Source organism: Xiphophorus maculatus, chromosome 5, assembly GCF_002775205.1.
Source record: "Xiphophorus maculatus strain JP 163 A chromosome 5, X_maculatus-5.0-male, whole genome shotgun sequence".
NCBI classification, from domain to species: Eukaryota; Metazoa; Chordata; class Actinopteri; order Cyprinodontiformes; family Poeciliidae; genus Xiphophorus; species Xiphophorus maculatus.
The window spans coordinates 17,270,028-17,295,874 of record NC_036447.1 but is presented as its reverse complement, the minus strand read 5'-3'; the positions used below and the strand labels follow the sequence as shown (position 1 = coordinate 17,295,874).

Genomic DNA, 25,847 nt, shown 5'->3' with positions numbered 1-25,847 from the left:
GCTTAGTTTCATACTGACTGCAATTTATTGGATACTTATGCAATTTATTCCCCGTACTTCTTTCAAACTTTAAATAAAAACATGGGGAAGTGGTTAATCAGTGTTCACATCTCACTTGAATTTCCTCTAACTGTTTTGCAACTTCCAGGATTTTATTAACCTTTCTGTGCTGGTTAATAAAACAACTTGGATGGTATCTATCGATTATTTTAGTAATCAATTAACCTAGTGATTATTTTTTGGTTAATCGAACAGTAGATAATTTTAGTAAAACATGCCCCAATAATCAAATATTTAGAATTTTAAAATACAAATTCACAGTACAACATGGCATAGCAAAAAAAACATAAAAGCTTGAATTTATTGCCCAGAAAATAGCATTTTCAAAATATTGATTTTAAAAGTGCCAATACATTTTTGTTACATTTGTAAGAATAGTGAACAATATTTATGACAACCTAGCTTTATAGATCAACTTAAGAGTAGAAGAAAATGTCACTATAGTCAGCATCTCTACATGCTCAGAACTCAGACTTGCTCTGCCATTAGTACCTGTATTCCCAGCAGCTGAAAACAGTCGTTCTGATGGTGAAGGTGACAGGAATGCACAGAAAGGACTTTGCCTGTTTTGCCAGAGTTGGACAGCATCCTTCATCTGTTTTCCACCATAGGAGTGGGTTTTATTTTGGATTTTCATCATAACTTACACTTGAGTCAGATGATGATTGCCGTACATTGTCCAGGAACAACAAGTTTTCTTCTTGTTGTCTGCTTGTTCTCTGGAGTTTAGATCATTACTTGTTTGCATTGATTTCTTCACTTGAACGGTCATGGTTTGTACCATGCTTTGTACTTTGAATATCAGGAAGTAAAATTTAAGTCTCCTGAATCTGGGATCAAACACAGCAGGAATTAAGATGATGTTGGGCATTCTGGTTTGTACACAAAGTCTTTATCCCGCTTTATGTAATATCAGGTCTAGAGGACCTTCACTGGTGCCGCTTGAAAGTCTGAATCCTATGTGGCTTTCTTAAGGTTAAGAACAAGTTGTGGGAGTGCAGACAAGGTTGCATTCTTATCCACTCAGTAAAGCAGTTGCCCCCTCAAATGGAACAAGGGCCTGACTTAGTTCTTCTGCAAGACATGACTGTTCAGGTGTCAGATCTAGATGACTGTGTTTATCTTTGGGAGTTACTGTTGGATCTGACAGTGTAACTGGCCAGGAAAGCTGGTGCTTAACGATTGAACTATCTGTTGTGCAAACCAGCCCCCGGTTCCCTTTGGGTATTTGTCAAAATTTCCTCTTCCTCTTACTGCAATATGCACGCTCCAGCTGGTATATTGCTTATCTGCTTTTGTTCTGTATCCTATGATAACAAGAATGAAGCCTGGTCTTATTAAGAGCCTCTTATTGTGTATTATCTTGTGAACAGGGTGTACTGTTACATCCCTACCAATAACATGCAAGCAGCATAGTAATCTGAATATATGCTCATTTAAATGCCCTTGTGATTATTTAGATCACAATGATGTCTGTTTAGCAGATTATTTTAGCAACTATGATGCAGAACAAGACAAATTGAAGCTATTTTCCTGCAGACAAAAAACTATTTTTAGCATAATTGTAGTAAAATATAGAAGGAAAAAAAGCAATAAATGACAAGAAGCTCATGAGATGCATATCACATTTTTAGTCACTGATCTCAGAGTTGCATCCTGCTAAAAGCAAATTGCTGAATTAAATTGTATAATATAATCAGACATCTGTCATGAAACGGTGCGGTGTAGGTGGTGAGACAGACGCAGATAACCCAGGTGAGATGAATAATGGTTGCTTTCATGATAAGGAAATGTGAAAAACAGTCCAAAACAAGTCCAATGACACAGGCAGCACGACTGAGCGGAAGCCAGGGCTCAACGCCGGTAGCAACTGGTTTGCGGTTGGACACACGAGGGACTGAGCGTACATTAGACGAGGACCCAACAGAGACACAGAAACACAGGTGACACTAAATACACACGGGGTAATTAGGGAATGAGAAACACCTGGGAGTAATCGAGGGGAGAACAGGACGACACGGAGACACGGAGACACAGAAAACTCGAAATAGACACACAGAAAAACATGGAACATGACAACATCTTGTTTTTGAAAAGTTTATAAGTTTGACAGTCAATGCTCCTTAGAGGAAGCGTTTCTACAAAATGGTACCACATGCAAATTATCTTTAACAGCTTTAACTTAAGAAAACCACAAAAAATCACACATCTTGTTTTTGGTCAACTTTCAGCACTATCCATTTTTCACAATTTGACCTTACTTTTTAGAATGAAGAAAGTTGCCATTTCTGGTGTAGTGAGACTACTTAGTAAATAAAAATATTTCTCTTCAAAATAAGACCAAACATCTTCTATAAGTCACATAGTAAAGTGGAGCACTGTTGATGAACTTTTGCCTGTATTTATCATGAACTATTGTCTAAATCTGATCTTTCTTTAAATATTTTCTAAAACTCCATCTGCTTTTATCTAAGCTTTAATGAATGCTGCTTTTCTTGAACATCTTGATTATATCATTTTTAAACCATTATATTAAATTTAATCATGGATGTAATCTGAAAAGTGGTTATTACTTAACTGAAAAAAGACTAATACTTCTTTCTAGTATTTAATGTGTCTTTTTTTAATATCACATGGTACAAAATGCTACAATGGCTCAATACACAGTGGGGCCTGCAACCCTGCTGCTTATGATTTTCATACTTAAGATAATATAGCAAATGATACTAGCAAAATCCAAACCAACATTCAGTTTCAATGTGATCTGGACAGTCAGTCAAACACAAAAATAATGTCACAAAACACAACTTTTCTCTTCAGGGGTTGTCACAGAAAATTATCTGTCTCAATGTAGTCCTGTCCACTGCGTCCTCCACACTAACACTAACTAACTTTATGTCCTTTTCCACCACATCAATAAATCTCCTTTTTGTTCTTCCTCTTGTCCCCTTCTCTTTTACCCAGACAGCTTACTCAGTCAATAGTGAAAAGCCATTGTGCTTGATCCACTCATAATACTATTTTATTTTATTTATTTATTTAACCTTTTTAGGAAATTTATTAAAATGAGCATGGTGTGACTTTAAATGTCACACCAATTTAAACCTAATTTAAATAGGTCTGTTTTCCTGTGCAGTTTTTTTTTACTTATCTAGTTATGGCCTTCTTTAAAATGTCCTGGTTTCCTATGGTGGTGCAAAATAGTTTTGTAAGTGTGTCAGATTTTCATCTTTTAGCTTTGTTTGATAATGTATAAGCTTTTCATTGTTTTAGTATAAGTCATTATTCTTTTTAACAAAGAACCCAAATCCATCGTTCGGCCAGCAAATAGTCATCACACTAACTAAGCAGTTAGTGTGATGACCACAACTGGTGCTTAACAACTGAACTGTGCCTGTAGTGCAAACCAGCCCCCCATAAGGTAACTAATGAATGAATTTGTATATAAAGAATACATGCTTTTTAAACTCTTTGCAAATTAAAATCTGAAAATGGTGGCATGTAGCCTTCTTTGATGTAAAACTCAAACAGCATTTAATTCACCATATTGTCTTCAAAAGTCACCTGGTCAGTAAAAACAATTGTCCTTTGCGTCATTTAATCTCAGTATGAAGGCAGATGTTCTGTGAAGGCCTGAAGGTTTTATTTAGAGAACATTAAAAACAACATGAAGACCAAGGAACACAGAAAACAAGTCAGGAAGTAACTTCTGGCCATGTTTTAAGCAAATATAGGTTACAAAACATTATTCAAAGTTGTATCAGTGCTGGTTTGTGTGAGTAAATCAATAGCAACACAATTTCTGTGCCTATCAATAACTTCACGTATCAAACTCAGCTTTGACTGGAGGCCAATGTCCTGATTTTCTTCTTTCAATATTACTTGTAGTATTATGGTGAAACTGTCCTCTTTTTCTATTCTCTATTCTTTACAAATTGTTATGTCGTGATGAAAATTTGAAGATTTGAAAATGAAGATTTTGCTTAGAAAACTGCAACATCAGAATGGGGATGTTTCTTTATGTGTGGTTGTTTCTTTAAAGATTGCACTAGATAAAGACAAACTAGTCTCTGTACACGAGCAACAAATTCACACATTCTGCCTGTGGTCAGCTTTGCTTCTCTGTTTTCAGGAGATCGTATCATCTCTTACGATCAAACTTCTTCCTTGTAAAAAGGAAGACATGCAGCAGACTGGTCAGGGAGAATGTTGTAGAAAGATTTAAAGAAGGGATGGGTTATAAAATAGTATTCCAAGTTCTTAATATCAGACAGAGCTCCATTCAATCTATCATTTGAAAGGAGAAAGCATATGGAATAATTGCAAAATTACCAATTTATGGCCGATTAATATGACAAGACATTAATCAGAGAATTCCAAGAGGCCATAATGACTTTAATCATTCTATCAGTCAAGTTTATTTGTATCACACATTTCAGCAACAAGGTAGTTCAAAGTTTTACACCATAAAAACACAAAAATACAAAGTCATAAAAGACACCATACAGTCAACAACTGAGAAAACCAGAAGCAAACATTACATGCCATCATCAAAATCATCAATACACATCAAATATGTTAGTTTATCATGGTTCAAAAGCAACTCTAAACAGGTGGGGGTTTGATGTTGATTTAAAGAAGCTCAGTGTTTTAGCTGTTTTGCAGTTTTCTGGAAATTTGTTCCAGATTTGTGGTGCATAGAAGCACACATGAGAGTTTTCAGAGAGGATTCATTACCATAGCAACAGAACACTGAGCAGTGTTTTCTGTTGTTTGCGATGTAGAGAACTACGGAGATGGCGGTACACTCAGTTCCTACAGAGAAGGGCAGAGCTTCCAGTTAGAACTACAGAGACGCCACCTTACTACAGGAACACTTACTACAGACAAGATGGCAGAAGAGCAAAGATAGTAAGTTCCATATGCTCCTAAACTGACAACCACTTTGGACTGTCAAAACAAACTAAGAGCCTTCACATTTTTCACAGCTGTTTTGGGCATTACATGACTGGTTAAGCCCAGCCACTGTTAAGCCTGGTTCACACTACACAATTTTTTGCCCCGATTTCCCCTTTCCGACAATCTTAGAACATTCTGCATTCTAAGATTGTCGCTTTGCAATAATCATAACCGATCATCCTGCAGTGTGTGGTGTGTGAGGGATTAGTGAGGCCTTTTAAAGTTAAGCTTTCTGAAAATTTCAAAATAAAAGCCTCAGGTGACCTCTCAGGTCACTTGCAAAGCAAGGCTGAAATAAGGCTAAAATTCTTATGACTTTTGAACTATAACAATATTTGTTGTTAATTTGTTGCTAAGAGATGAGCGGGTTTTTTTTTTCTGGTAACGAACTGCCACGAAGTATAAATCTAATATTTTGTGTTGAATGTCTGTTTTATCATTTATTTAGCACCAGTGACAAAAAAAACCCCAAACATTTTCACTTTGCTAAATTCACCAACTGCACAATTCTTAAGCAGCATTAAATGAGTGATATTTCAAAAGAGAAGGAGAGATCTTATGTTTTTTGAACAATAATATTTCTTAATCTGTTGCTAAAAGATAAGTATGTTTTCTGGTAACGAAGTGCCATGAAGTAAACATCTGATTTTTACTTTTGCTAAATTTACTAACTGTACATTTTTTATGTCTAAGCAGATAAGCAGTATTTCAAAAGAGCTTATGTTTTATAAACAATAATATTAGTTGTTATTAATTTGGTGTTAAGAGATGAGTGTTTTTTTCTGGTAACGAACTGCCATGAAGTATAAATCAGATATTTACTTTTGTGTTGAATGTTTGTTTTATAATATACTTACTACCAAAGACAAAAAAAAAACTTTTCTGCAAAATTTACCAACTGCACAATTCCTAAATTGCATCAAATGAGTAGTGTTTCAAAAGAGCAGATGAGATCTTATGTTTTTTTGAACAATAATATTACTTATTAATTTTCTGTTAAGAGATGAGCGTTTTTTTCTAGTATCCAAGTGCCACTAATTATAAATCAGATTTTTACTTTCGTGTTGAATATCTGTTTTATAATATATTTACCGCCAATGACAAAAAAAATATTTTCACTTTTCTGCAAGATTCACCAACTGCACAATTCTTGTTAAGTAGTAAGATACATAGTATTTCAGAAGAGCAGAAGAAATCTTATGTTTTTTGAACAATAACAATATTTGTTGGTAATCTGTTGCTAAGAGATGAGCGACTTAAAACTGGGTTTTTACAGAGGCCTTCCATCCAATCTGACTGAGTCTAAGGTATTTTTTTAAAACTAAGCAAAAAAATGTAGTGTTTGGTTGTGCAAAGCTGGTCGAAAATTCTGCAAAAATAATTTACATTAGTAAATTGAGCTCCTGCAAAGTCAGCAGTGCACCACTGTTACACTGTGGATAACAGTGTTATTTTTCAGGGGTGGATATAAAACTAATCCATATTTTCAGGTATTTACATGTAAATTTTACAAACAATGTTGCCCTTTCTTTCCACTTCATAATTACCCACTTCTGGTGGTTTGTTGGCCTCTGTCAAGTAACATTTAATAAAATAAATTGAAAAAAATGTATGTGAATATACAGTGACAAAATGTTAAAAAAAAAATTGAAGGGTATCTAAAGTATTCAGAGACTACATGATCTTAGCTGATCTTAAACATAATTTTAACAAAGTTCAACCTTTAAATTTTTTCTCCTTGATTTTAACAATATTTATGTCATTCAAATAATGACCTCATGGAGGTTTTCATAAAAAGATGTACATTGTATATGTCATTGCATATGACAGAAATTATAAATTTGATTATTACATTTATCTGTTGTTGCTATTCATTGGGCATGCAGTTGAAACAGTTGTAATTTCCTTCCGCATATTTTTTAAAGTATGAAAAGGCCCACCCTCTGCTGCTGTTTCTCTTGCATTACAACATGTCTGTACGATCCACCCTAAAGTATATCTGCTTGCTAATCCAGTATACTTTAAAACATTGTCTGTCATAATGATATAAGAAAAGGCCCATGCAAAATAAGTTTTAGACATCAATAGCTAAAAGGTCTTTATTTGTTTAAAGTATTTTAAAGTACATTTGGTTGATCTTTACAGCTGAAATCTGCTGGAAATTTGGTGCAGCCTCTCAATGTACTGTATGTATGGTCCTAGTCACAGTTATGAAACTTCAAACGCTGACCTCCAAAGAGATTGTATTCCACAGAACTTTAACTATGTCTATTGATACTATTATTTTTTAATGTTGTATTTTTTCTCAACCTAATAATATACTCAAATGATATGTTGTATTACCTTATATTGCTGCATTGTAACATGTGCAGTTGCATCAAGAATGTGTGTATTTTAATGATAGACATCTTTACCGTGGTGGCAATAAACGACGGTATTGTTGCTCCATAATTCCAAAACCTAATAATATTATTAATAAAGAGCATAATTCACATTTCAGAGCAAAAAGGCTTTTATGAGTTTATTCCATATTTTTAATGATGTTGCAGTTTCTGTCTGCATTTTTTAAAATATATGTTAAGGAAAAGTTCACCCTCTGCTGTTTATTAAAACTCTACAGTTTCTCCACTCTCTAACCTGGCTCCTCTGAAAAGTTGCAGCTCATATTGTTACCACAAAAACATGAAAAACTGAGCCATAATCTACATAATCTATGTTACAGTGGTTACTGTCACATAAAGAGTTAATACTTCTTGTTCTTGCTATATTTCTGTTGCTTATCCTTGTAATATCCCATTTGATCATATAGCATGAATTAAGTAAGTTAATTTCTATGCACAGTGCTAGATGTCCACTGGATGGTGCTATTGTAGTTTTAAAAAATGACGTCCTCATAATTCTATAAATCACTCTTATCTTTATTTTACTAGCATATTAGTATTATTATTGATGTATTTCTTTTTATGTTGTATTGTTTTTTGTTTTGTTGGAAAAATTGGTAGTGGCACAAAAAAATCTTGCTTGTAAAAAATCATTATGATTATAATAATCATAAAACATATTAAGAGTACATATATGTAAAGTATGTTAATAGATTCAGTGCAAAAATAATAGCTTACTCAAGCAAAGGATGAATTTCCTGCAGCCATGTCTCCAGTCTCCAGCGTATGATAAATACAAAATCAGTAAAGACATGGGAAATTAGCCCAGGTTCAGCCTCAGTCATGCTCCAAAAATATTTACTTTGACAACAGAGTTAAAGTCTGTTGGTCTAAAATGATATGAAACTTAATGCGAAGAAGTTCTGCAGACTGAGAATTTTTGGTTTAGCAAGTTTTTCCCTTTTGTGGCATTTCTCACAACACTATTAACATTTGCAGAACAGCTAGTGCACTTCTTACAATAATACAAACTACAAAACCTAGTTAACTTACAAAACCAAGTCATGTGCTAAGAATGTATAGTTCATCAAAACTAAATGTTCACATTAATGGACGTGACAATGGCATCAGAATAAAAAGTCCAGGTTTATGTACAAACGAGTCAAAAGGGTTTGCCAGGTTTTCATTGTGACTGTTCACTCTGCATGTACTTTCTAATACAAGAAAACCACATCTTGGTGACTCCATGTGAAAGTACTCAAGACAACACTATTCACTATTTGCACAGCCATTTCAAAACTGCAGCGACAGTAAGTGAGGTAAATGAGTACCACACATTGATTCTTCACACTTTTGCTGCAAATAGACTCTTTGCAATTGTGATGCTAGTGTGTTCACAGCACTGTTCAAAAGCTAAGAACAATATTATTTACAGCAGACGTTAAAAACAACCAATGGATAAAGCTGTACACTTATGTAAAAATTTCATCATCTGAGAGAAATTGTTCAGTCTGGGAGACATTTTAAGGAAAGAATGATGAAGAAATGCCTAAAATATACTGTCAAATGATGCTTCTACCTGTATTTAATATTAGAGAGGTGAAAAAATATAGCTTTCTGTTTAGAGAAGCGCAAATATGGATTTTAATATGATAAAACATTCTCTTAACACTCATAATAATGAAAGAGACACTTTATTGTCTTTGTGGATGCTTTATTGCAATATTTTGCAGACTGGAAAGAAAAGTGAAAGCAGGATTATCAGTGGGTATTTTCACTAATATATACCTAATAATGACATGATATAACTGTCAAACTTTTTCCACATAAAAGTTAAAGAAGACACACTACAAGCAAATGCATTTGTTTTCCTTTTCAGCAAGTCATTTCAAAACTGGTCCAAACTTGCCCGTCTAGCTGGCTTAGAAAACTTCTTCATCGTATCGCCAAGCAGAACCCCATTCCTGGTGTAAAACTCTTTGGCCAATGAGGGATTCATGGGGGAGGAAATGTACTCATCACACCGGCTTCCTCCCAGACTTGGTGCACATTCCACGGAGTACGTGAAGAAGAACGTTCCATGATTAAACATGCAGCTATCTGTCACAAGCCCTTTACGGAGCTCAAAAGAGCACCAGCCAAGCAGATCACTATTCCAGTGTGTATCCTCATCATAAACAGAAAATGTCAATTTGTTTTGCATATTGATGACAATTTGTCCAAAATCAAATTTTTCTGGCCATTTGGGATTGTCATCATTACTGATTATTTTGGTGCGCTTTAGCTGGTCACCATACTTAACCTCCACTGAACCATCTGTCTTGCCCCAATTATCACCATACAGTCCCCTTGCATAAAGTTTGTAGACCTTCAATATTGCAAGACCTTTTCCAGCAGGACAACAGTTTGCCTTGACATTCTTGTTGCTGTTACACACACAAGCACAAGGATCCCTTTGGTTGGACCTATGTCCAATTTGACAGGTTTCAGAACATTTTTTCAGCACTGCATTTTTAAAAATGTACTGCTCCACTTCTTTTTTCAGCCCATTTTTTGCACGGTGATTTTCTGGAAGTATGGTGTGAAGAGGTTTCAAGTTATACTGCACGATATCAGGTATGGTTTTAAGAGAGTTTAACCAGTTTTTATACACATCAGGGTCCAAACCACCCCCAAAAAGCACAACTCCCACTTCATCCCCACCAGTGACCTCTGTGAAACGCTCATTAAATTCTGAGCTGAAACTTTGTCCCGACCTCAATGTTTTCTTCTTCGCTTCACAGTGTTTAATCATGGCTTTAACACTAGCGCTGCTAGCAAAGTTAGCTGATGCTTCAACCGTCAAACAGTCACTAACATCTGTTGATGTGAACCCATTCATGGTTGCCTTGCAGGTCTGAAAAGAGGTTGTTGCCTTTATTTCCCCTCCGAGATACACTTGTGTGATATAATGAGTGCCATACGTGTCGATCAGGTCGAGATATGGTGATGCTTTTCCAGGACGATATGGCGGTAGAGAGTTCACAGCTGCAAGAAAGTCACGACTCAAAGGAGGACTAGTGGTCAGTCTGTACCTGTGGAGCAGAGAAAGAATGGAAAGAAGTTAAGGATTATCACAGAGTCCGTTTGAAAATACATGTACATGTTGATGTATGATTTAATCATTTTTACAATCTTTCCAAAAAGCACATTGCAAATTTTATTAGAACAAATGGGGGAGTTGGTGAGGATCATCTTAAAAACTGATGGCCTACTATAATATTCTAATTTTCCTATATCTATCTTATAAGTAGAATAACTGATTTAATGTAATGTATTGATTATTGAATGTAGCAGTTTGTAGGGCATTAAACACACAACTTCATCTATACCAGATACTTCTAGTTCATAGTTCGTATTCGATCCGACTCAAAAGACAGGAATTAGTGATTCCTTACACTAAATAGACCCACAATTGCACATGTAGATTTTCAGTCATCCAGATTATGGCAGTCCTTAAATTCTCTTATTTAAGCCAAGTTAACCTGAAAATGTGATTCATAAGGGATCAGCATCATATCCCAAATTAGTTAACAGGCTATTCAATGGGAAAAAAAAACAGTGCTTGATGTTAATACCTGATTCAAAGTTTAGAACTTGGCAGTTCATGAACTGAAATAGCGAATGATGAATCAGTCGATAAATCAGATGGAAACTTCAAGACAACAGTCACAGCTTGTTTACAGTATGAAGTAAAGTACAATCTTAAAGAAAATGTTAGAGAAATTAGGATTCAGAGAGTAAGATCTTTCACACACAGCACAATGTAATTAAGATACTCTAAAGACGTAAATAAATTTCAACACGTAGTTATCTGCTTAATAGCAGTCCTCTTTCTCCTGTAAACTTTGCAATGTGTCCAAAAACCTGAAAAATATTGATTTAAATTTTCATCTCTGACATCAACCCAGATACAGACCCCACTAGGGTCTCAGTTATCGTCATCCTTCTTCCTTGAAATTGCTTGTAACTGACCTGCTCTCTGTCGTGGCTGGTTTGCTTTGAAAACTAACCTCAAGCTTTTCAAGTGTTACACCTTTTTGCTCACCACCTGCCTATCTCTGTGTATAGTATGTCCGGATATGTCCTTTATGTATACTCTAATTTGTAACACAAAGATTCAACATTTGCATTTCCGGACTTTTTGGTTTGCAGTTTTGTAAATTATGTCTATGCTCTTGATAAAAAATAAAAATAAATAAAAAAATCTGTGTTTTATCTGTTATTTATTGTGTTTGTGCTGTTATGTGAATTTCCCTCTGGGATTAATAAAGTATGTTCATTCAGTCATTCGTTCTCCTTTTGCTAATTGTTCTGTATTATTATGTTAATATAATTTCAAAATCAAGCTCATTAAGTTTATATGTAATGGAACATAATTTATAACACTGGATTACAAAAAATATTTTGTGAAAGTTGTCTGTTTTTTCAACTGAATTAGGACTATTTTTGCACCGCTGAATCCAAAAATGACATCCATTTTTCTCAATCAGGTCAGGTTTTTATTCTAATTTGATTTAGAGAAATCTGATCTTCTGACTAAATCAATTACATTCTTGTGACATTATCAGTTAATTTTGGTTAATATTTATCATCCAAAAAAGGTTTTAGAAAAATAAAAAATTCTAACAAAATGTATTAACTGTTACAAACCTGGATTTCTGTAAATCAGATAATAAACAGAAGGGTAAGTACATTATGCCTTCAGTGTGCAAAATTCTCCATTTCTTTTCTGTCCTGATGGAATCTCATTTAAAACATTTCTCAATGAACACAAAAGATAACCATCCACCTCATTAACAGCATCCATGTGCATACTCACCTATAAAAGTTACAACTGACTGATTGGCGGACAAATTCGTAACGATCACTTTTGGATTTTTTCATTCCAAATTCAGAAGCCCTGGAGTGTGACCCTCCAAGGCCAACACCAACAGTGACTGTAGGGTCCACAGGGATATTCAAATCAATCTTCCAGTCGTTGGTGACAGATGATGTGGAGTCGTTGACGAGAGATTCGACAGAATCATAGAGCATGCCGGAAACTTTCATGCTGCACTTTGGAAGGTTTCTCCAGTCCGCCACAGAGACTGGGACCTTCTGGTTCTCTCCATTCTGGTAGCTGTTTCTGTACATTTTGCAAGTGCCGTTTCCAAGGTTCCACGTCTCAGTGTCGATGACATAGGCGCCCTTCCTCTCCATTGTCACAATGTCAAAGCCTTCTCCACCCAGGTTGTAGCCGGGGACAAAGTGAGCCGTTTCACATTGTTGTGGAGAGCCAATAAAACTGGTCGATGAGAGACCAGGAGGAATCCACATCCAAACCAGGAGCATGAGCTGCCAAAGGTTTGCCATCTATGGGGAAAAAAAGCAAGGAATATCACACAAAAACACAAACTCCATTGTGTCAATTTTAAATACATTTCCTCACTGCTCAGAATGGCAACAGAAAATAAATTTTAAAAAGTAGAATTTTGTTTAAATAGATAAACAGAAAATAATTGGAGCAGGCAAAGAGGAAGTACCTCTGTACCTTACCTTCACTGTAGATGGCAAGTTTTGGTCAGTGGTTTCCAGTTTCCAACTCATTTACAGCACTAATGCAGAGGTGGAGCTACAGTGTACAAATGTGTACAAATGTTATTCTCACTTGTGTTATTAATAGTTTAATTTAGCAGCTGTCTTGCATTCACAGTGAAATGCAACAACTTCTCTTGAATCTCTCAAGATTTTTTTTGGTGGTGACAATGTGAGAAATTGGTTTTCTGTGTGTGTTTATCAGTCCCTGTGTCGTTTCTACCTCTTGATTGGTTCCAGTTGTCTGACGTTTCCCCTGATTACCCCCAGTGTATTTAATCCCACCTGTGTTCTCTGCTCCCCGTTGGATCCTTGTCGAATGTTGTGTCTGGAGGCCGACACGACAGGAACTCAGACACTACCGGTGTCTGAGTTCCTCTCTTTGCTCAGCTGTGCTGCCTTCTGTGCTCTTTGTGGATCACCATTAAAGTCATTTTTCATTACAAGCTGGGTCCAGTCATATCCATTCTTATCACCACAAAACTCCAATTCATGACAAACAAGTCATTTGAGTCAATTGTTTTTTAATACTCACTTGATCATTGCATGACTCTAATGACAATGTCTCTAGCCTTGCCCTTTTTATGTTTCAGGGTTGTTGTTGTTTTTTTTTTTTTTTTTTATCTCTAATGTTAATGTAAAAGAGTTTTTCATCTTCTTGCAAATTTGCAAAGAGTCTCACCTTAAAGATGACATCTTGAGCAATACTGTATGTTTAGACAGAGCTAACATGAACAAAAATGCATCAAAATAGTTTTTACATACCTGGAGTGCTTCTGAAATTAAAGTGCCCTTGATGTTGCGCCGTAAAAGTATTAAAGTCTAGAAGGTGCCTTCAGACTTGAGTCACCATCTCTGCTTTGAGGTTTTTCTGTTCTAAGCCTAATCACTACACTTTATCTTATCCTTCACTGTTTAGGTGGCTGCCTGAAAATATAAAAAAATAACACTATCATAAAGCTCTACAAGACAGAAAACTACTTTCTCAGTTTCTATTTTCTTCTTTTTAATGAGAACTGTAAATGACTTTTGACTTGTATTTCATGCCACAGCTTCTGAAGAGCTCATGAAACCTGAAGTTGTGGAGGAATTTCACACTTAGACATGTGTGCTGTTCATCTTTAGACTTCCCCTTTCAGAAAAATCGCGAGTATTTAAACTTTCTTGGAAGTCAGCTGACTGGTTATATACGTGTGGGGGGGCATGTGCGTGCGTCGGGGGGTGTGCGTGTGGGGGTGTGTGTGCAGGTGTGCAAAATCAGTCTCAGATTTTACTTAAGGTATGGACGTAGAGGTTGAGTTATGATTGCTGGTGTCATTCCCACTTGTTGCTGTTCATGACAGCCTTTGTTTAGCCAGTTCTAAGTTGATTTAATTGATTAAAATTGTGTCCTCTTTATGTTTATTTACAAGCAAATAACTACCCATTTTATACATTACTACTTATAGAACTTTTGGCTGAAGTACTTGTCTTTCTAAAACTCGTGCAATGGAAAGGGCTTTTATCTACGTGTTGTTTTAGGTAAACCCTGAAATGGCAACATTTCTGGTGTGAAACTTCATTTAGTAGCTAGTCTGCTCAGACATTCTCCCTCAAACTTTCAGGTCTTGACCCTGAATAGATCACTGCAACACTTTCTTGCCCCTGCAACTCTACACACAAAGAAGTCTCTAATTTACGGTAAAATACCTGCAGCTTTACCGTATAAATATGGATTTGACCATATTTATGCGTTAACATTCTGGCAACCACAGCTACCAGTATTTTCCTGTAAATTAGAGATTTTATTTTTTTTTGCAGTGTGAAGTGTTTCTGGTTTCTAAATCACTAAAACACTGAAGAAAGCAATTTCTGTATTTTATTATTAGTGTGCTTGGAGTTAAAATTGCTTTTTTAACATTTTTTGACACTATCAAATCCACCAGACTTGTGATACCTGCTAGAAAATGACAGAGACTTGAGGATATCCTCCAGGCACAACAGCATGGTACCAGTCCTTGTTTTGCCAGCTTATCACATTTTGACTTTAAATTTGATGCACGACTGTATGGTCAACCATTTAGGGTATACAGTCTTTTAAAGTTCATATACCGAGGTGTTTTCTATAGTGGTCGTTTGGGGACCAATTTGAGACATTTGGCCTGGAGATACTCACAGGAAAACCTCTCCAGAATGATTGTCTGTGTTCTTGCTATCAGACTTAAACTTGTAATAGTTAAGCCCACAGGCAGCCACAATGCGCAGCCTCAAGTCGTGACTGAGCTATTTTTTTTAGTTAGGACTTGCCACACACCAACTGGAGAGAGCTGCTGTTTTTCACCTTTTAAGTTTGTTAAAACAGCAAGGATCAAGAATGATTTATAGCATAGACAATGAGAAATTAAATAAACCTGAATTTTCCTGTTGACTCACAATATGTAATTGGTATGAATACAACATGCTCTTTTACATTCAATTCAAAAGAAATATGTTGGTCAAGTTAGAATAGAATAGAATTAAAGAATCAAAGTTAAAATATTACTTTAAATTTAAACTTGAAAGGAGTGTATATGCATTGTTAACCCATGAAAAGCCTGTATAAAAATGTGACAAATGCATAATGGTGAGGCTTAAAATGCAGAAAATCAAGCCAAAACCCTATGGCAACATAAAAATCACCCTAAGTTCAAGAACACATGTACTTCCTGTAACAGCAATGTGTCAATGACAAGTTTTGAAAGCTAGAGGTGCTAAAACCTCAAATTCACACAATAGCTACAGTTATTATGAAAACAGAGGTTGGTTAGAGGTTTTTTTTTTTTGGTTTAAACAGCAGTCGGTTTTTATGTGAGTCAACTGTGTCAATTGGGGGATCACACCAAAATAAATCCATAAATGGAGTGCATCACAAGGGTGAAAGGGTAATTTGATTCACGGTTAAGTGAATCCATTATTTGTATAAAGTTCACAGTTGCTTCTGACGAATTTAAGAGAATAGCTGTTAATTGAATTAATTTATTAACTTGACCATCAGCAAGAATAAGATGTACTGTAAAATGAGATGTTTCGGTTGTTTGTCTGGTTTGGAGCATTCAGATGCAGATGAACACAGGGTCAGGGAGGAAAACATGCGTTAATAGTCTTAGTTGTTACCATTTATTCATCTGGCAGGATAATGGGGCAATTTCCTAAATATTTAAGACTTAGAGTAGAATAGAATAGAATAACTAGTAGATTCACACAAAGACAGAACATAAAATATATTAGAATATAATAACTCATGACCAGAATGCCCACTAGATGGTGGTGTTGTACAAGAATTATGTTTTTACTGTTCTCAGATTCAGCCTTCTCTTTACTACATTTTTCTATGAATTGTTAAATACATCATTGTTACTATGCACTGCCTTCCCAGACTATTCTAATAAATAAAGAAATTATTAAATTACTACACTGATAATTTTGCATTGAAATGTTCAAAACTAAGAAAATTGTCACCTGATCAAATGTGTTTCTGCAGGCATTCTGAACTAAATATTTTTCATATGATAATGTCTTTGGTGTATTCTTAGTAATATTTTATCTAGCTATGCTAAACATTTGTTTGGGTTTAGAGTTGATAAGACTGTAACGGAGCCCAAACTTGTTTACTTGTTTAAATAATTGTTGTTGTTTTTTTCCAACAAACTAATCAGCTCATATGAAGTGAGGTATTATTGTTCAATAGCATGTAGATTATGATCTTTCTTTGTTTCTGATGTATATCAGAACCTGTGCTACATTGCCACATAAAAGCTTGTGATAGGTACGATCGAATTTTATTTATTTTTGCATTGTTAAAGGCATTTCTAGAGAGCATTTCTTGTCCATAAGATTTTTTTTTATTTATTTATTTTTTTTTTTTAGAAATGACAGAATACAGATTGTTTCAGATGGGTAATACTTAATGTGGATAATGTTTTTAACATTTGAGGTTCATGGAAACAGAATTATTAATATATTACAGCGGGTTTCCATATGGGCCATAAAACCATTAGTGCTAAAAATCAGCAGAATATTACGTTGCTTGTTTACATGTCCACTTAATCCCACACAGAGAGAAAAAAGTGTCTGATTTGGGTTTCCCAAGCAAACACAGTTTCTCAAGTCTTGGTTTAATTGATCCTTGTATATTCATTATTGCTTAAGATGTGTTGCCATATTAATTCACTTTGTGTATTCTCGTACTATTTTCTTTGTTCATATGAATTTATTATTATAGATCAGTGTCAGTCTTTCTCCCCATGATTTGTAGTTTCTTTGTGTCTTAGATTTATTAGTGTTAATTGTTTACCTTCGCTCAGTCTCCCTGTTTTATCTCCCTTATAGCTGTTCCTAATTCCCTGATTAATTCACCTTCACACGATGTCATTTTCCACTTTCTGCTCAGTTTATGAGGTTTCATTGCTGGTCCTCCACCATTTTTTTAAGGTGTTCTATCTCAAACCTTTTACTGGCCTAGAAAATGTACTCTGAAAAGTACATTTTCTTGGAACACCACTGGTTCAAACCATGTAATTTATCTGTTTCCCCAATTAAAGTTTTCAGCATGCTCATTCTAAGTTTATGTCCTGTATTTTGGTCGGTCCTTAAACCTAAAAACATGATTAATATTGGAAATGGGTAAACCTTCAACTAACTGAGATGTTCTTCTACTTAGCCTCATCAAATCCTCAAGATTATTGTCCCATTAAAATAACACTTTCATACCTACCTTACTTGGACCTCTTTTGTTTTCTTTATATTTGCTTCCTCTTGGGTCAATATTTAGGAAACATAATATTGCTTTTCATTGCTATGCGGATGATACACAAATTTATGTGCCTCTCAATCGTAAGGGAGTCAATACAGTACCAATTTTATTGGAGTGCCTTGATGACATAAAAACTTGGATGGCTCTGAATTTTTTGAATTTTAATGAAAGAAAGACGGAAGTTACTATTTTTGACCCTGGTACTACCTGCAAGTCCACTCCTGTGGATTTGGGTCCGCTATCACATTACGTAAAGCCATTTGTTACAAATTTGGGCTTTGTAATGGACTCGAATTTTAAGTTGGATAAACAAATCAGTGCTGTTGTGAAAACGAGCTTTTTCCATTTGAGGCGGCTTGCTAAGATTAGGAATATTGTACCAGTGGATCATTTTGAAATATTAATCCATGCTTTTATCACAACACGACTGGATTACTGTAACTCCTTATATGTGGGTGTCAGCCAGTCTTCTTTGTCCCGTCTTCAGCTGGTCCAGAATGCGGCTGCTCGGCTCTTAACTGGATCGCGGAAGAGAGAACATGTTACCCCGATTTTATATTCTCTGCACTGGCTGCCGGTACATTTCAGAGTGCATTTTAAGATTCTTTTATTTGTATTTAAATCTTTAAATGGTCTTGCTCCCTCCTATCTCTCTGAGCTGCTACATATACACTGTCCTCCTCGAGCTCTTAGATCAGCGAGCCAAATGAACCTGGAGGTGCCGAGGACTTCCAGGAGGCAGAGAGGAGACAGGGCGTTTGCTGTTGCAGCTCCCAAACTTTGGAATTCTTTACCTATGTTGGTAAAACAGGCCCCCTCTTTAGCAATTTTTAAATCTGCTCTTAAGACTTACCTTTTTCGGTTGGCCTTTGATTCAGTTTGAGATGCTGCTTTTCTGTATTTATCTGGGTATGTTTATGTATTATATAGAGTGTTTTACGTCACTGCATTGTTGGTTTTTATGTGTTTTAATTTTGATTTTTATTTGTTTAATCTTGTGATTGTACAGCACTTTGGTCAGTGGTACTGTTTTAAAGTGCTATATAAATAAACTTGCCTTGCCTTGCCTTGCCTACCTTAATAAAAACCATCACTTTAACTATATCAACACTGCTGAAAACATAATCTGTAATCATTGCAGAAAATTGCATTCTAAATAAAATTGTGTGAAATAGCCATTATGAATATTTAAGCCACAAAATATCCATGCAGTTATTCAGATTATCAACATTTTTTAACAAAAAAAATTGAGTCTGTCTTTTTGTACTGACTTTTAGCTTGGAACGGCCAAACGTCCAAGTTCTAAGTCACTGAATGCTAACATAGCATTGACTTTTACTCTAGCACTCAAAATGACAGTCTCCACAACTTATACAAAAGTATAATATTAAAATGTCATATCCAATGAACAGACAAATGCACTACACAAGCCCAGTAGAGGTAAAATTGCCATTAATACCCTGTTTACCTCACTTAGCAAACAACCAAGCACACAAAATTCCCAGTTAGCCTGACATGCACACTGTTTTGCTGCATCAGTAAGTATTAGCATACTGGATAAACCCATACATGCTTGGATGAACACTGAAACTCTATATTTGAGGTATCTATCTCAACTACTAGAGATCTCTGAGTTAACCAAAAAGTCAAAAAAGAAATTAGTCACTTAATTCCTTTAAAATTTGAGTTTTGAGAATCAAAATCAAATTTTGAATGAAAGTTTAGCAGCGTCAGAAGGAGGTGAGTGAACAAAAACATTCGCATGAAATGAAGCGTCTGACATTTCCTGTCCCATACAGGGGAACTGCGCTTTCCGTCACTGATGCAAGCTTGCAAATGCATCCTACACAAAAGCACATTTTTCATCCGTTCCTAGTGATAGAATCTTGGCCAGGTTATTTGATTGAAAACTACTCTAATCTGAATTAAAGTTATTGTCAGAAAGAATTGTTCGCATTAGCAACTTCCCAGTGAGTATTGCTGATATTCAAAAATCAACCTCAAATTTTAAACTACCAAGCACCATGTGGGCAATTACATGACTATTCTGGTACATCCTCCTGTGACTTAAAATAACAAAACAAAGAGATCTCATCCCAAGTGAAAAGGTGAAGAAGCAAGATTGAATGCCTCCAATCATAACTATTTCAAATATTTTTATTTTGCTGTTTAAAGAGCAAATATGCAAAGCTTTTTTTGTTTTTACATGAAAACATTTTTAAAATTATTTGTAAAATGCTTTGTTTTTATTGTTTTCCAGTCTCTATGATACTGATGCTTAATTTGAAAAATGATGTGAGGCCATCCAAAAACAACACTTTATTAATTTGAAAATATAGTCTGATTCAACTACATAAAGATAAGGCCTTTTATCTAGAGTTTATTGCATACATGCAATGGATTCTTTGTCAAAGGGTGCAATAAATCACTGTATTTCTCCTTTATATTATGTGTTCAATGCTTCAGTGTCCACACATACAGCAACTTGTCCCCATTGAAAGATTGCAAATCATGCTGTAGCCACAGCAGAGTTGACCTAGTCAGATAAATTGTTGATGACAGCTTAGATGCTGGTATTTATGACAGTTATAACTCAGAGACCTTCTCTGTTCAGTGCTATTCTGGGAAAGGCAACACATTACTTAGATGACATGATAAGCCACAATGAAGAAAGAGTTTTTTAAAAACATGCAAATTAATACAAATTCTAAAAATAAATATGAAATCTCTAAACATTGTTGTGATTGCTTCCATGAAGAGCATTTGTGATCTTACACACTGATCAGGCATAACAATTTTACAACTGGCATTCATGTCTCTACTACTTTACCTTTTAGAGGGTGGAAATTCAACATTAAGAAATAAGAGGAAATTTTGTCCTCAAAATCTGTGTTAGGAGCTGGGATGCACAAGCTTAAGGATTTGAATGAGCCAAATGTGGTTCTTCTTTCCAAGAGTAGACCATGTTGGAGAACTTCTGCAGCTGCTACTACTGTGAAGTGTTCTTAATCTGCAAAGGACAGGAGCTACTGAAAATGGTTCTGAGAAAGAGGAACAGTAGTGAGCTGACAGGACTATGAATAACTATGTTTGATTGATGCATTTACATTACATTTACAGCATAGCTTTTCGAACGGATGAGCTACTGTGTGTTGTACATTGATGATTTTATCAATTGTACTTGACAAAATGTAATGTCTTTTATTGTTTTCACAACTGTTAGCTATATGTGTTTATGATGTTTTTTATACTGAAATGTGCTATAGAAACAAACTGGATTGAAGACATTTATGCTAGTTCTGATTGAGAGTTGTCAATACACACAGTGCAATTTGTTGACACAAAGGCATGAGAACTAGACCATGGACCAATGGAATAACATAAGCTTGTCTGATGATGAACCATGTTTTCTTTTGTATCATATTGCTTTTGTCACCAGGAAGTTCAAAGCACAAATATTGCTGGAATGGCTTAGAGAGCACAACAACAGGATTGAGTTGTCACGATTAGCCAGACGCCAATCTATCTGTTTGTGCTGGACAAACAAGTCTGATCCACAGAACCTCCATGACTTAACTGGTCTTCTGATAATATCTTAGAGCCAGATAGCAAAGCATATCTTAAGAGCCCTAGTCGGGCCCCGGCCTTGGCTCGTCTGGGCAGTTTTGGTTGCAAAAGGGGGGAACAACACAATATTAGGCAGCTTGTCAAAAATGATATGCCTCCTTTCACCTACTTATTAATCTATCTCTCATTCATTTCCACAGTGAATGTACGTAAGTCACAACACAATATAGAAAACTAAGGCTATAGTTTTCTAACTGCATGCTTGCACGCAGTTAGAAAATAACACATTTCAGCTTGGTCCTGAAACCCGTTTTTTCCATTTAGACAGCTCAAACATTTTTCCATGCCTAAATTTGCAAAGGGAAAACAGATGTTCTGCACCTAATCATCTTCATCTCTCTGGGGGATTGAGCAAGCACACACCCACAAACTGATCTTGTGAAGCAACGCCAAAGTGAGTGGCAGCGCCCAACAAATCTTGTCCTAAAACAAATATCCCATGTGTAATATCGTATTTTACCTAATAAATTGGTGTGGTGTCAAGTTTATTACTCTTGCTTGAGAACAAAGGAACTGCTTTTCACGAGAACTGAAGGTAAGAGGATGACAGCTATGTTTGCATTTGCCTTGTATTGTGGTTATTTGCACCTTCTGAAAGTGCACTGCTGCAACCTCAAAAAGGAAGTAAGCATGTAGGCGAGGTTCATGTTTTACTGCACCACTGCTTCAAAACATATTCGAAGAGTTGCAGTTCTGAATTGTTTCAGTAAGAAGAGGACACATGGTGGAGAGAAATAAAAGAGAATTTGATTCTTTAAATTATTCTTGACTTTTTCATATTTCAATGACTTGTTTTCATGGACACTGCTGGAGAAGATTCTAAAGCTCTTTTTTGCTGTATTTTTGGGTGATTATACCACTAAAAGCTAAAAGGACTGAGCTGTGGACCCTCACCGTTTTTCAAAAAACTGAATCTCCAGGAAGTCAAACAGAGGGATTGTTTGCAAAGTCAAAGCTCTGTCTTGTGGATATTGGATTGGACACATTCCTCAAGCTGACAATGCCTGTGATTGTTTTGGAAGCCCGAGACTTCACCAGTCCACTGTTTTTGGTGAGAACATTGGAAGTCTTCTCTAGCTGCACAGCCTTCAGTCTTGTGGCCTCTTTGGACCATAAAAACTCAAACAGTTCATCTTATCCTTCATCGGACACATTCAGGATCTTCTGTATGTTTACGTGGTGTTTCTTCTTTGTGATCACTCTCCTCATACACATTATCAGCATCATCCAGTTCCACAGCCTCATCCCAATATCCTGGAAGAACCTGACCATGACGGTGGCACTGTTGGGAGTGTTGATGAATCTCACCTCCACTGTGGTTTTTCCCTGGATAGTCATGGATCATGGAACTGTGTCTCCACGTGCTTTGGCTGCTACAGTGGCTTCTGGTTTCACCTTCATGGCCTATGTCTCCGAGTCTTGTGTTCTTCGCTCCCAAGCGCACGAACAAAGAGGCTACATAGGCACCTTGCCTGGTTTCCTTAAGATTATCCAACTTTGGGGGGGATTGAAGATGGTCCCTCTGATGGTGATAATTTCCAATTTCACGACTGGAGTACTTTGGCAGTTTTGGATATCTTGCGTCTCATATGGCATTTGCATCTTCATATCACTCGTCATCCTGGTGGTGATACTGGGAGACTTTGCTGGGCGATGCCTCCTGCCTTTTGACAGATTTTTGGCTGCCTTCAGTTTGATTGGGGTGCTGCTCTACATGTTGGCCACTGTTATTTGTTTGACCAAGATACTGCAGCTGAGTGAGACGGAATCCAACCCAAATAATCTCAATGTGCTCATCATGGAAACAGTGGTTTCCAGTGCCACACTGTTAGCTTACACAGTGGACCTTGCCTTTTCCATCAAGCTGTTATGTGACAGGAGTCACATATGAAGCTGGTTGTGATGTTTATGACTGATTTTTGCTACAAAAACTTAATAGAAAAGCAATCAGAGTGATTCAGGTTTTGCTCTTAATCATTGCTGTCATGTCAAACTGTCTGACATGTTTGACATGACATGTCATGTGATATCACAATCAGGTCACAATCATGACCTGATTGTGACCAACCACAATCAGGTCATGATTGTGGTTGGTGTGCCACCACTGGTGGTATTTTGGGTTCCTCCCCTGGTTCTCATGAGACACTTTAGTATCAACAATTTACAAGTTAAAAACTATGGGCTGATTAAGTGATTTAATTGTTACTGAAACCCTGAACCATCTTTATGTCCTTAAAAAAATCAGGACATAGCTAATCAAAAACTCACAAATCATGACTAACTATAAAAAATATGATTTTTAGGCAATTATTAGGAATAAGATTAAAATCTAACTTCTGACACTGCCAAAAGTTGGAAAAATACTGGAAATGTACCTGGGGGGAAAAAATCATTTTCTTCATATTTTAGTCAACAAAATTTCAGTAAATTTCGTCTTCCTAGGAAAAAAAAAAACTTCCTTAAGTAAAACTTAATCTGTCAAAAGAAATTCAAATGTAATGTAAATTCTACTGCAAAGTAAAATTTGCAATAAAGGCATAGTCTCTGCATAAAACTGTCTTTTCCTCAGCTGAGTCCTCCCACCAAACATGTGCTAATGATCTACAGAAGATGTGTATTTTATGATGAAAGAACTGAAAATAATTAAAAAGGGCAAACACTGGATTCAGAGTTGTGCTGTTGTGCCAAAGTTTTTGCTATCTTTTGACAGATGTCTGATTAATTCTAACTTAGGTGCAGATTCTCAACCATTTCATCACACTGAACACTTCTCCAAAGTCAAGTAAGCCTAGTCTGGTTTACCAAGTAGTAATTAGTGTCGTATTATAATTGTACATTATCAATTTTGGTTTGATTGAGCTCTCAAAGATGTCCAAGATTGGTGTTTTCTAAGGTAAAATGAAAGGCTTGAGAACTAAACCTCTGGACTAACTTGTAGAGTTTCACTAAGCGCTACAAAAGGGATTGGTTTTATTGTCCTAAAATAAATATGTGTCATGCTGCCTTAAACTGAAACTGATTGTGGAAATGTCTTACTTAAGTGTAGTTGCCATCAAAAACCACTAGATGGCAAGAAAACAGCATGATCACATATCTTTTTAAGCTTCATTTGAACATGTTGAATGCCGTTCACATAAAAATCATTGTTTATCATATAAGACTTTTGATCAATAAATTGTCAAACTTTAAAATAATCTGTGTCTATAAAGTTAATTGCTCATACATTCAGATAATTCATGCCTTTACCATAATTAGACTCTGTACTATGAATGCAATAGGTTTTATTTAAACTGAGGATTTTTTTTCTTAACTATAACTATTGCTTTCACCTACAAAAAAAACCCTAAAATTCAATTTCTCAGAAAATAAGACATTGCATAAGACCAATATGAAAATTGACTGATACTCCACAGAAAGGGTAAGCCACAATAGATCAATAAAGAATCTTGTTGTTCACAGTGTTTTCTATGCATCCATAGAAATAGCAAGTTGAGTGGAAGGAAAACATGCAAAAGAACAAAATATATTTACTAACATGAGATTTTTTCCTTCCTTCTGAAAATATGTTCATATACTTTATATACTTTCAATACTCGGTTGGGGTCCCAGTTGCATATACTGAATCAGTACAGCGTGGTATGAAGGTGGGCAGCATGTGACACTGCTGTGATGTTAAGGAAGGCCCGGTAGCTTTAATAGGTAAACTGGCATGTATTGTTGGGCTGGGCATCCTGTCTCATCTTCTTCTTTGCAAAACCTCATAGATTCTTCATGATTGTGAAATTAGGCTAGTTTGTAGTCCAATGATGATGATGAGGGCAATTTTTCCTTGGTCATTAAGCTGGAACTTTTGGCAGAGAGGGAAGAATTTCTATATAGTTTGTTGGAGGAGGAAGTCTGATGTGGTCATGGCTGCTGTGACTTTGGACCAACAGATGTATAACCCTACAAGGCTTCCCAAATTATCACCGCCTGTAAAAGTCTCACACTGAACCTCCAGCATCTTGCAAACTCTGCCTTTCCACTCTACTCCAAGTATTCAGTTTCTCAGAAAGTAAAACATTGCATAAGACCAATACGAAAAGTAATTGGACCTTGATTTTTAAATAAAATGCAAATGTACTTTTATCAGTGTAGTGGTTGGAATACCAAGTAACAATCCAGTTCATTTTCTTCTTGGCCCAGGTAGGATACAGATATTGTTTCTGGTCCAGTAGTGCAACTTAATACACAGAATGTGACACCAACTAAAAATGTAGTTATTTATTTTTAAAGCTGAAATTTGGGTCCTAATTTTTGAGGCTTATAACCGCCCAAATATAAATACACTAAATGCTTAAAGTAAATCACTCTCATATGAGTTTCACTTTTTAGATTAAAAATATTGAATTGACTGATAAACGTGCAGCATTCAACAATGCTGTACTGTTCAT

General features: G+C 35.8%; 1 protein-coding gene across 1 annotated transcript; it reads right to left on the bottom strand.

Annotated features, from left to right (window-relative positions):
• Positions 1 to 9,107: 9,107 nt before the first annotated feature.
• Positions 9,108 to 12,982, bottom strand: LOC102229416 (perforin-1-like). The gene is made up of 3 exons (XM_005803072.2): positions 12,978 to 12,982; positions 12,262 to 12,794; positions 9,108 to 10,474 (listed from the first exon to the last, which is right to left on the bottom strand). Exons 2-3 carry the CDS (start codon positions 12,792 to 12,794, stop codon positions 9,289 to 9,291), a joined length of 1,719 nt encoding a protein of 572 aa, XP_005803129.1. The 5' UTR covers positions 12,978 to 12,982; the 3' UTR covers positions 9,108 to 9,288.
• Positions 12,983 to 25,847: the final 12,865 nt, after the last annotated feature.

Bases quoted from the DNA above. Each gene is read 5' to 3' on its own strand.
- LOC102229416 (XM_005803072.2), bottom strand. From the start codon at position 12,794: ATGGCAAACCTTTGGCAGCTCATGCTCCTGGTTTGGATGTGGATTCCT. The intron at 10,475-12,261 runs GTGAGTATGCAC...TCTGCTCCACAG, and splicing joins GTCAGTTGTAACTTTTATAG to GTACAGACTGACCACTAGTC.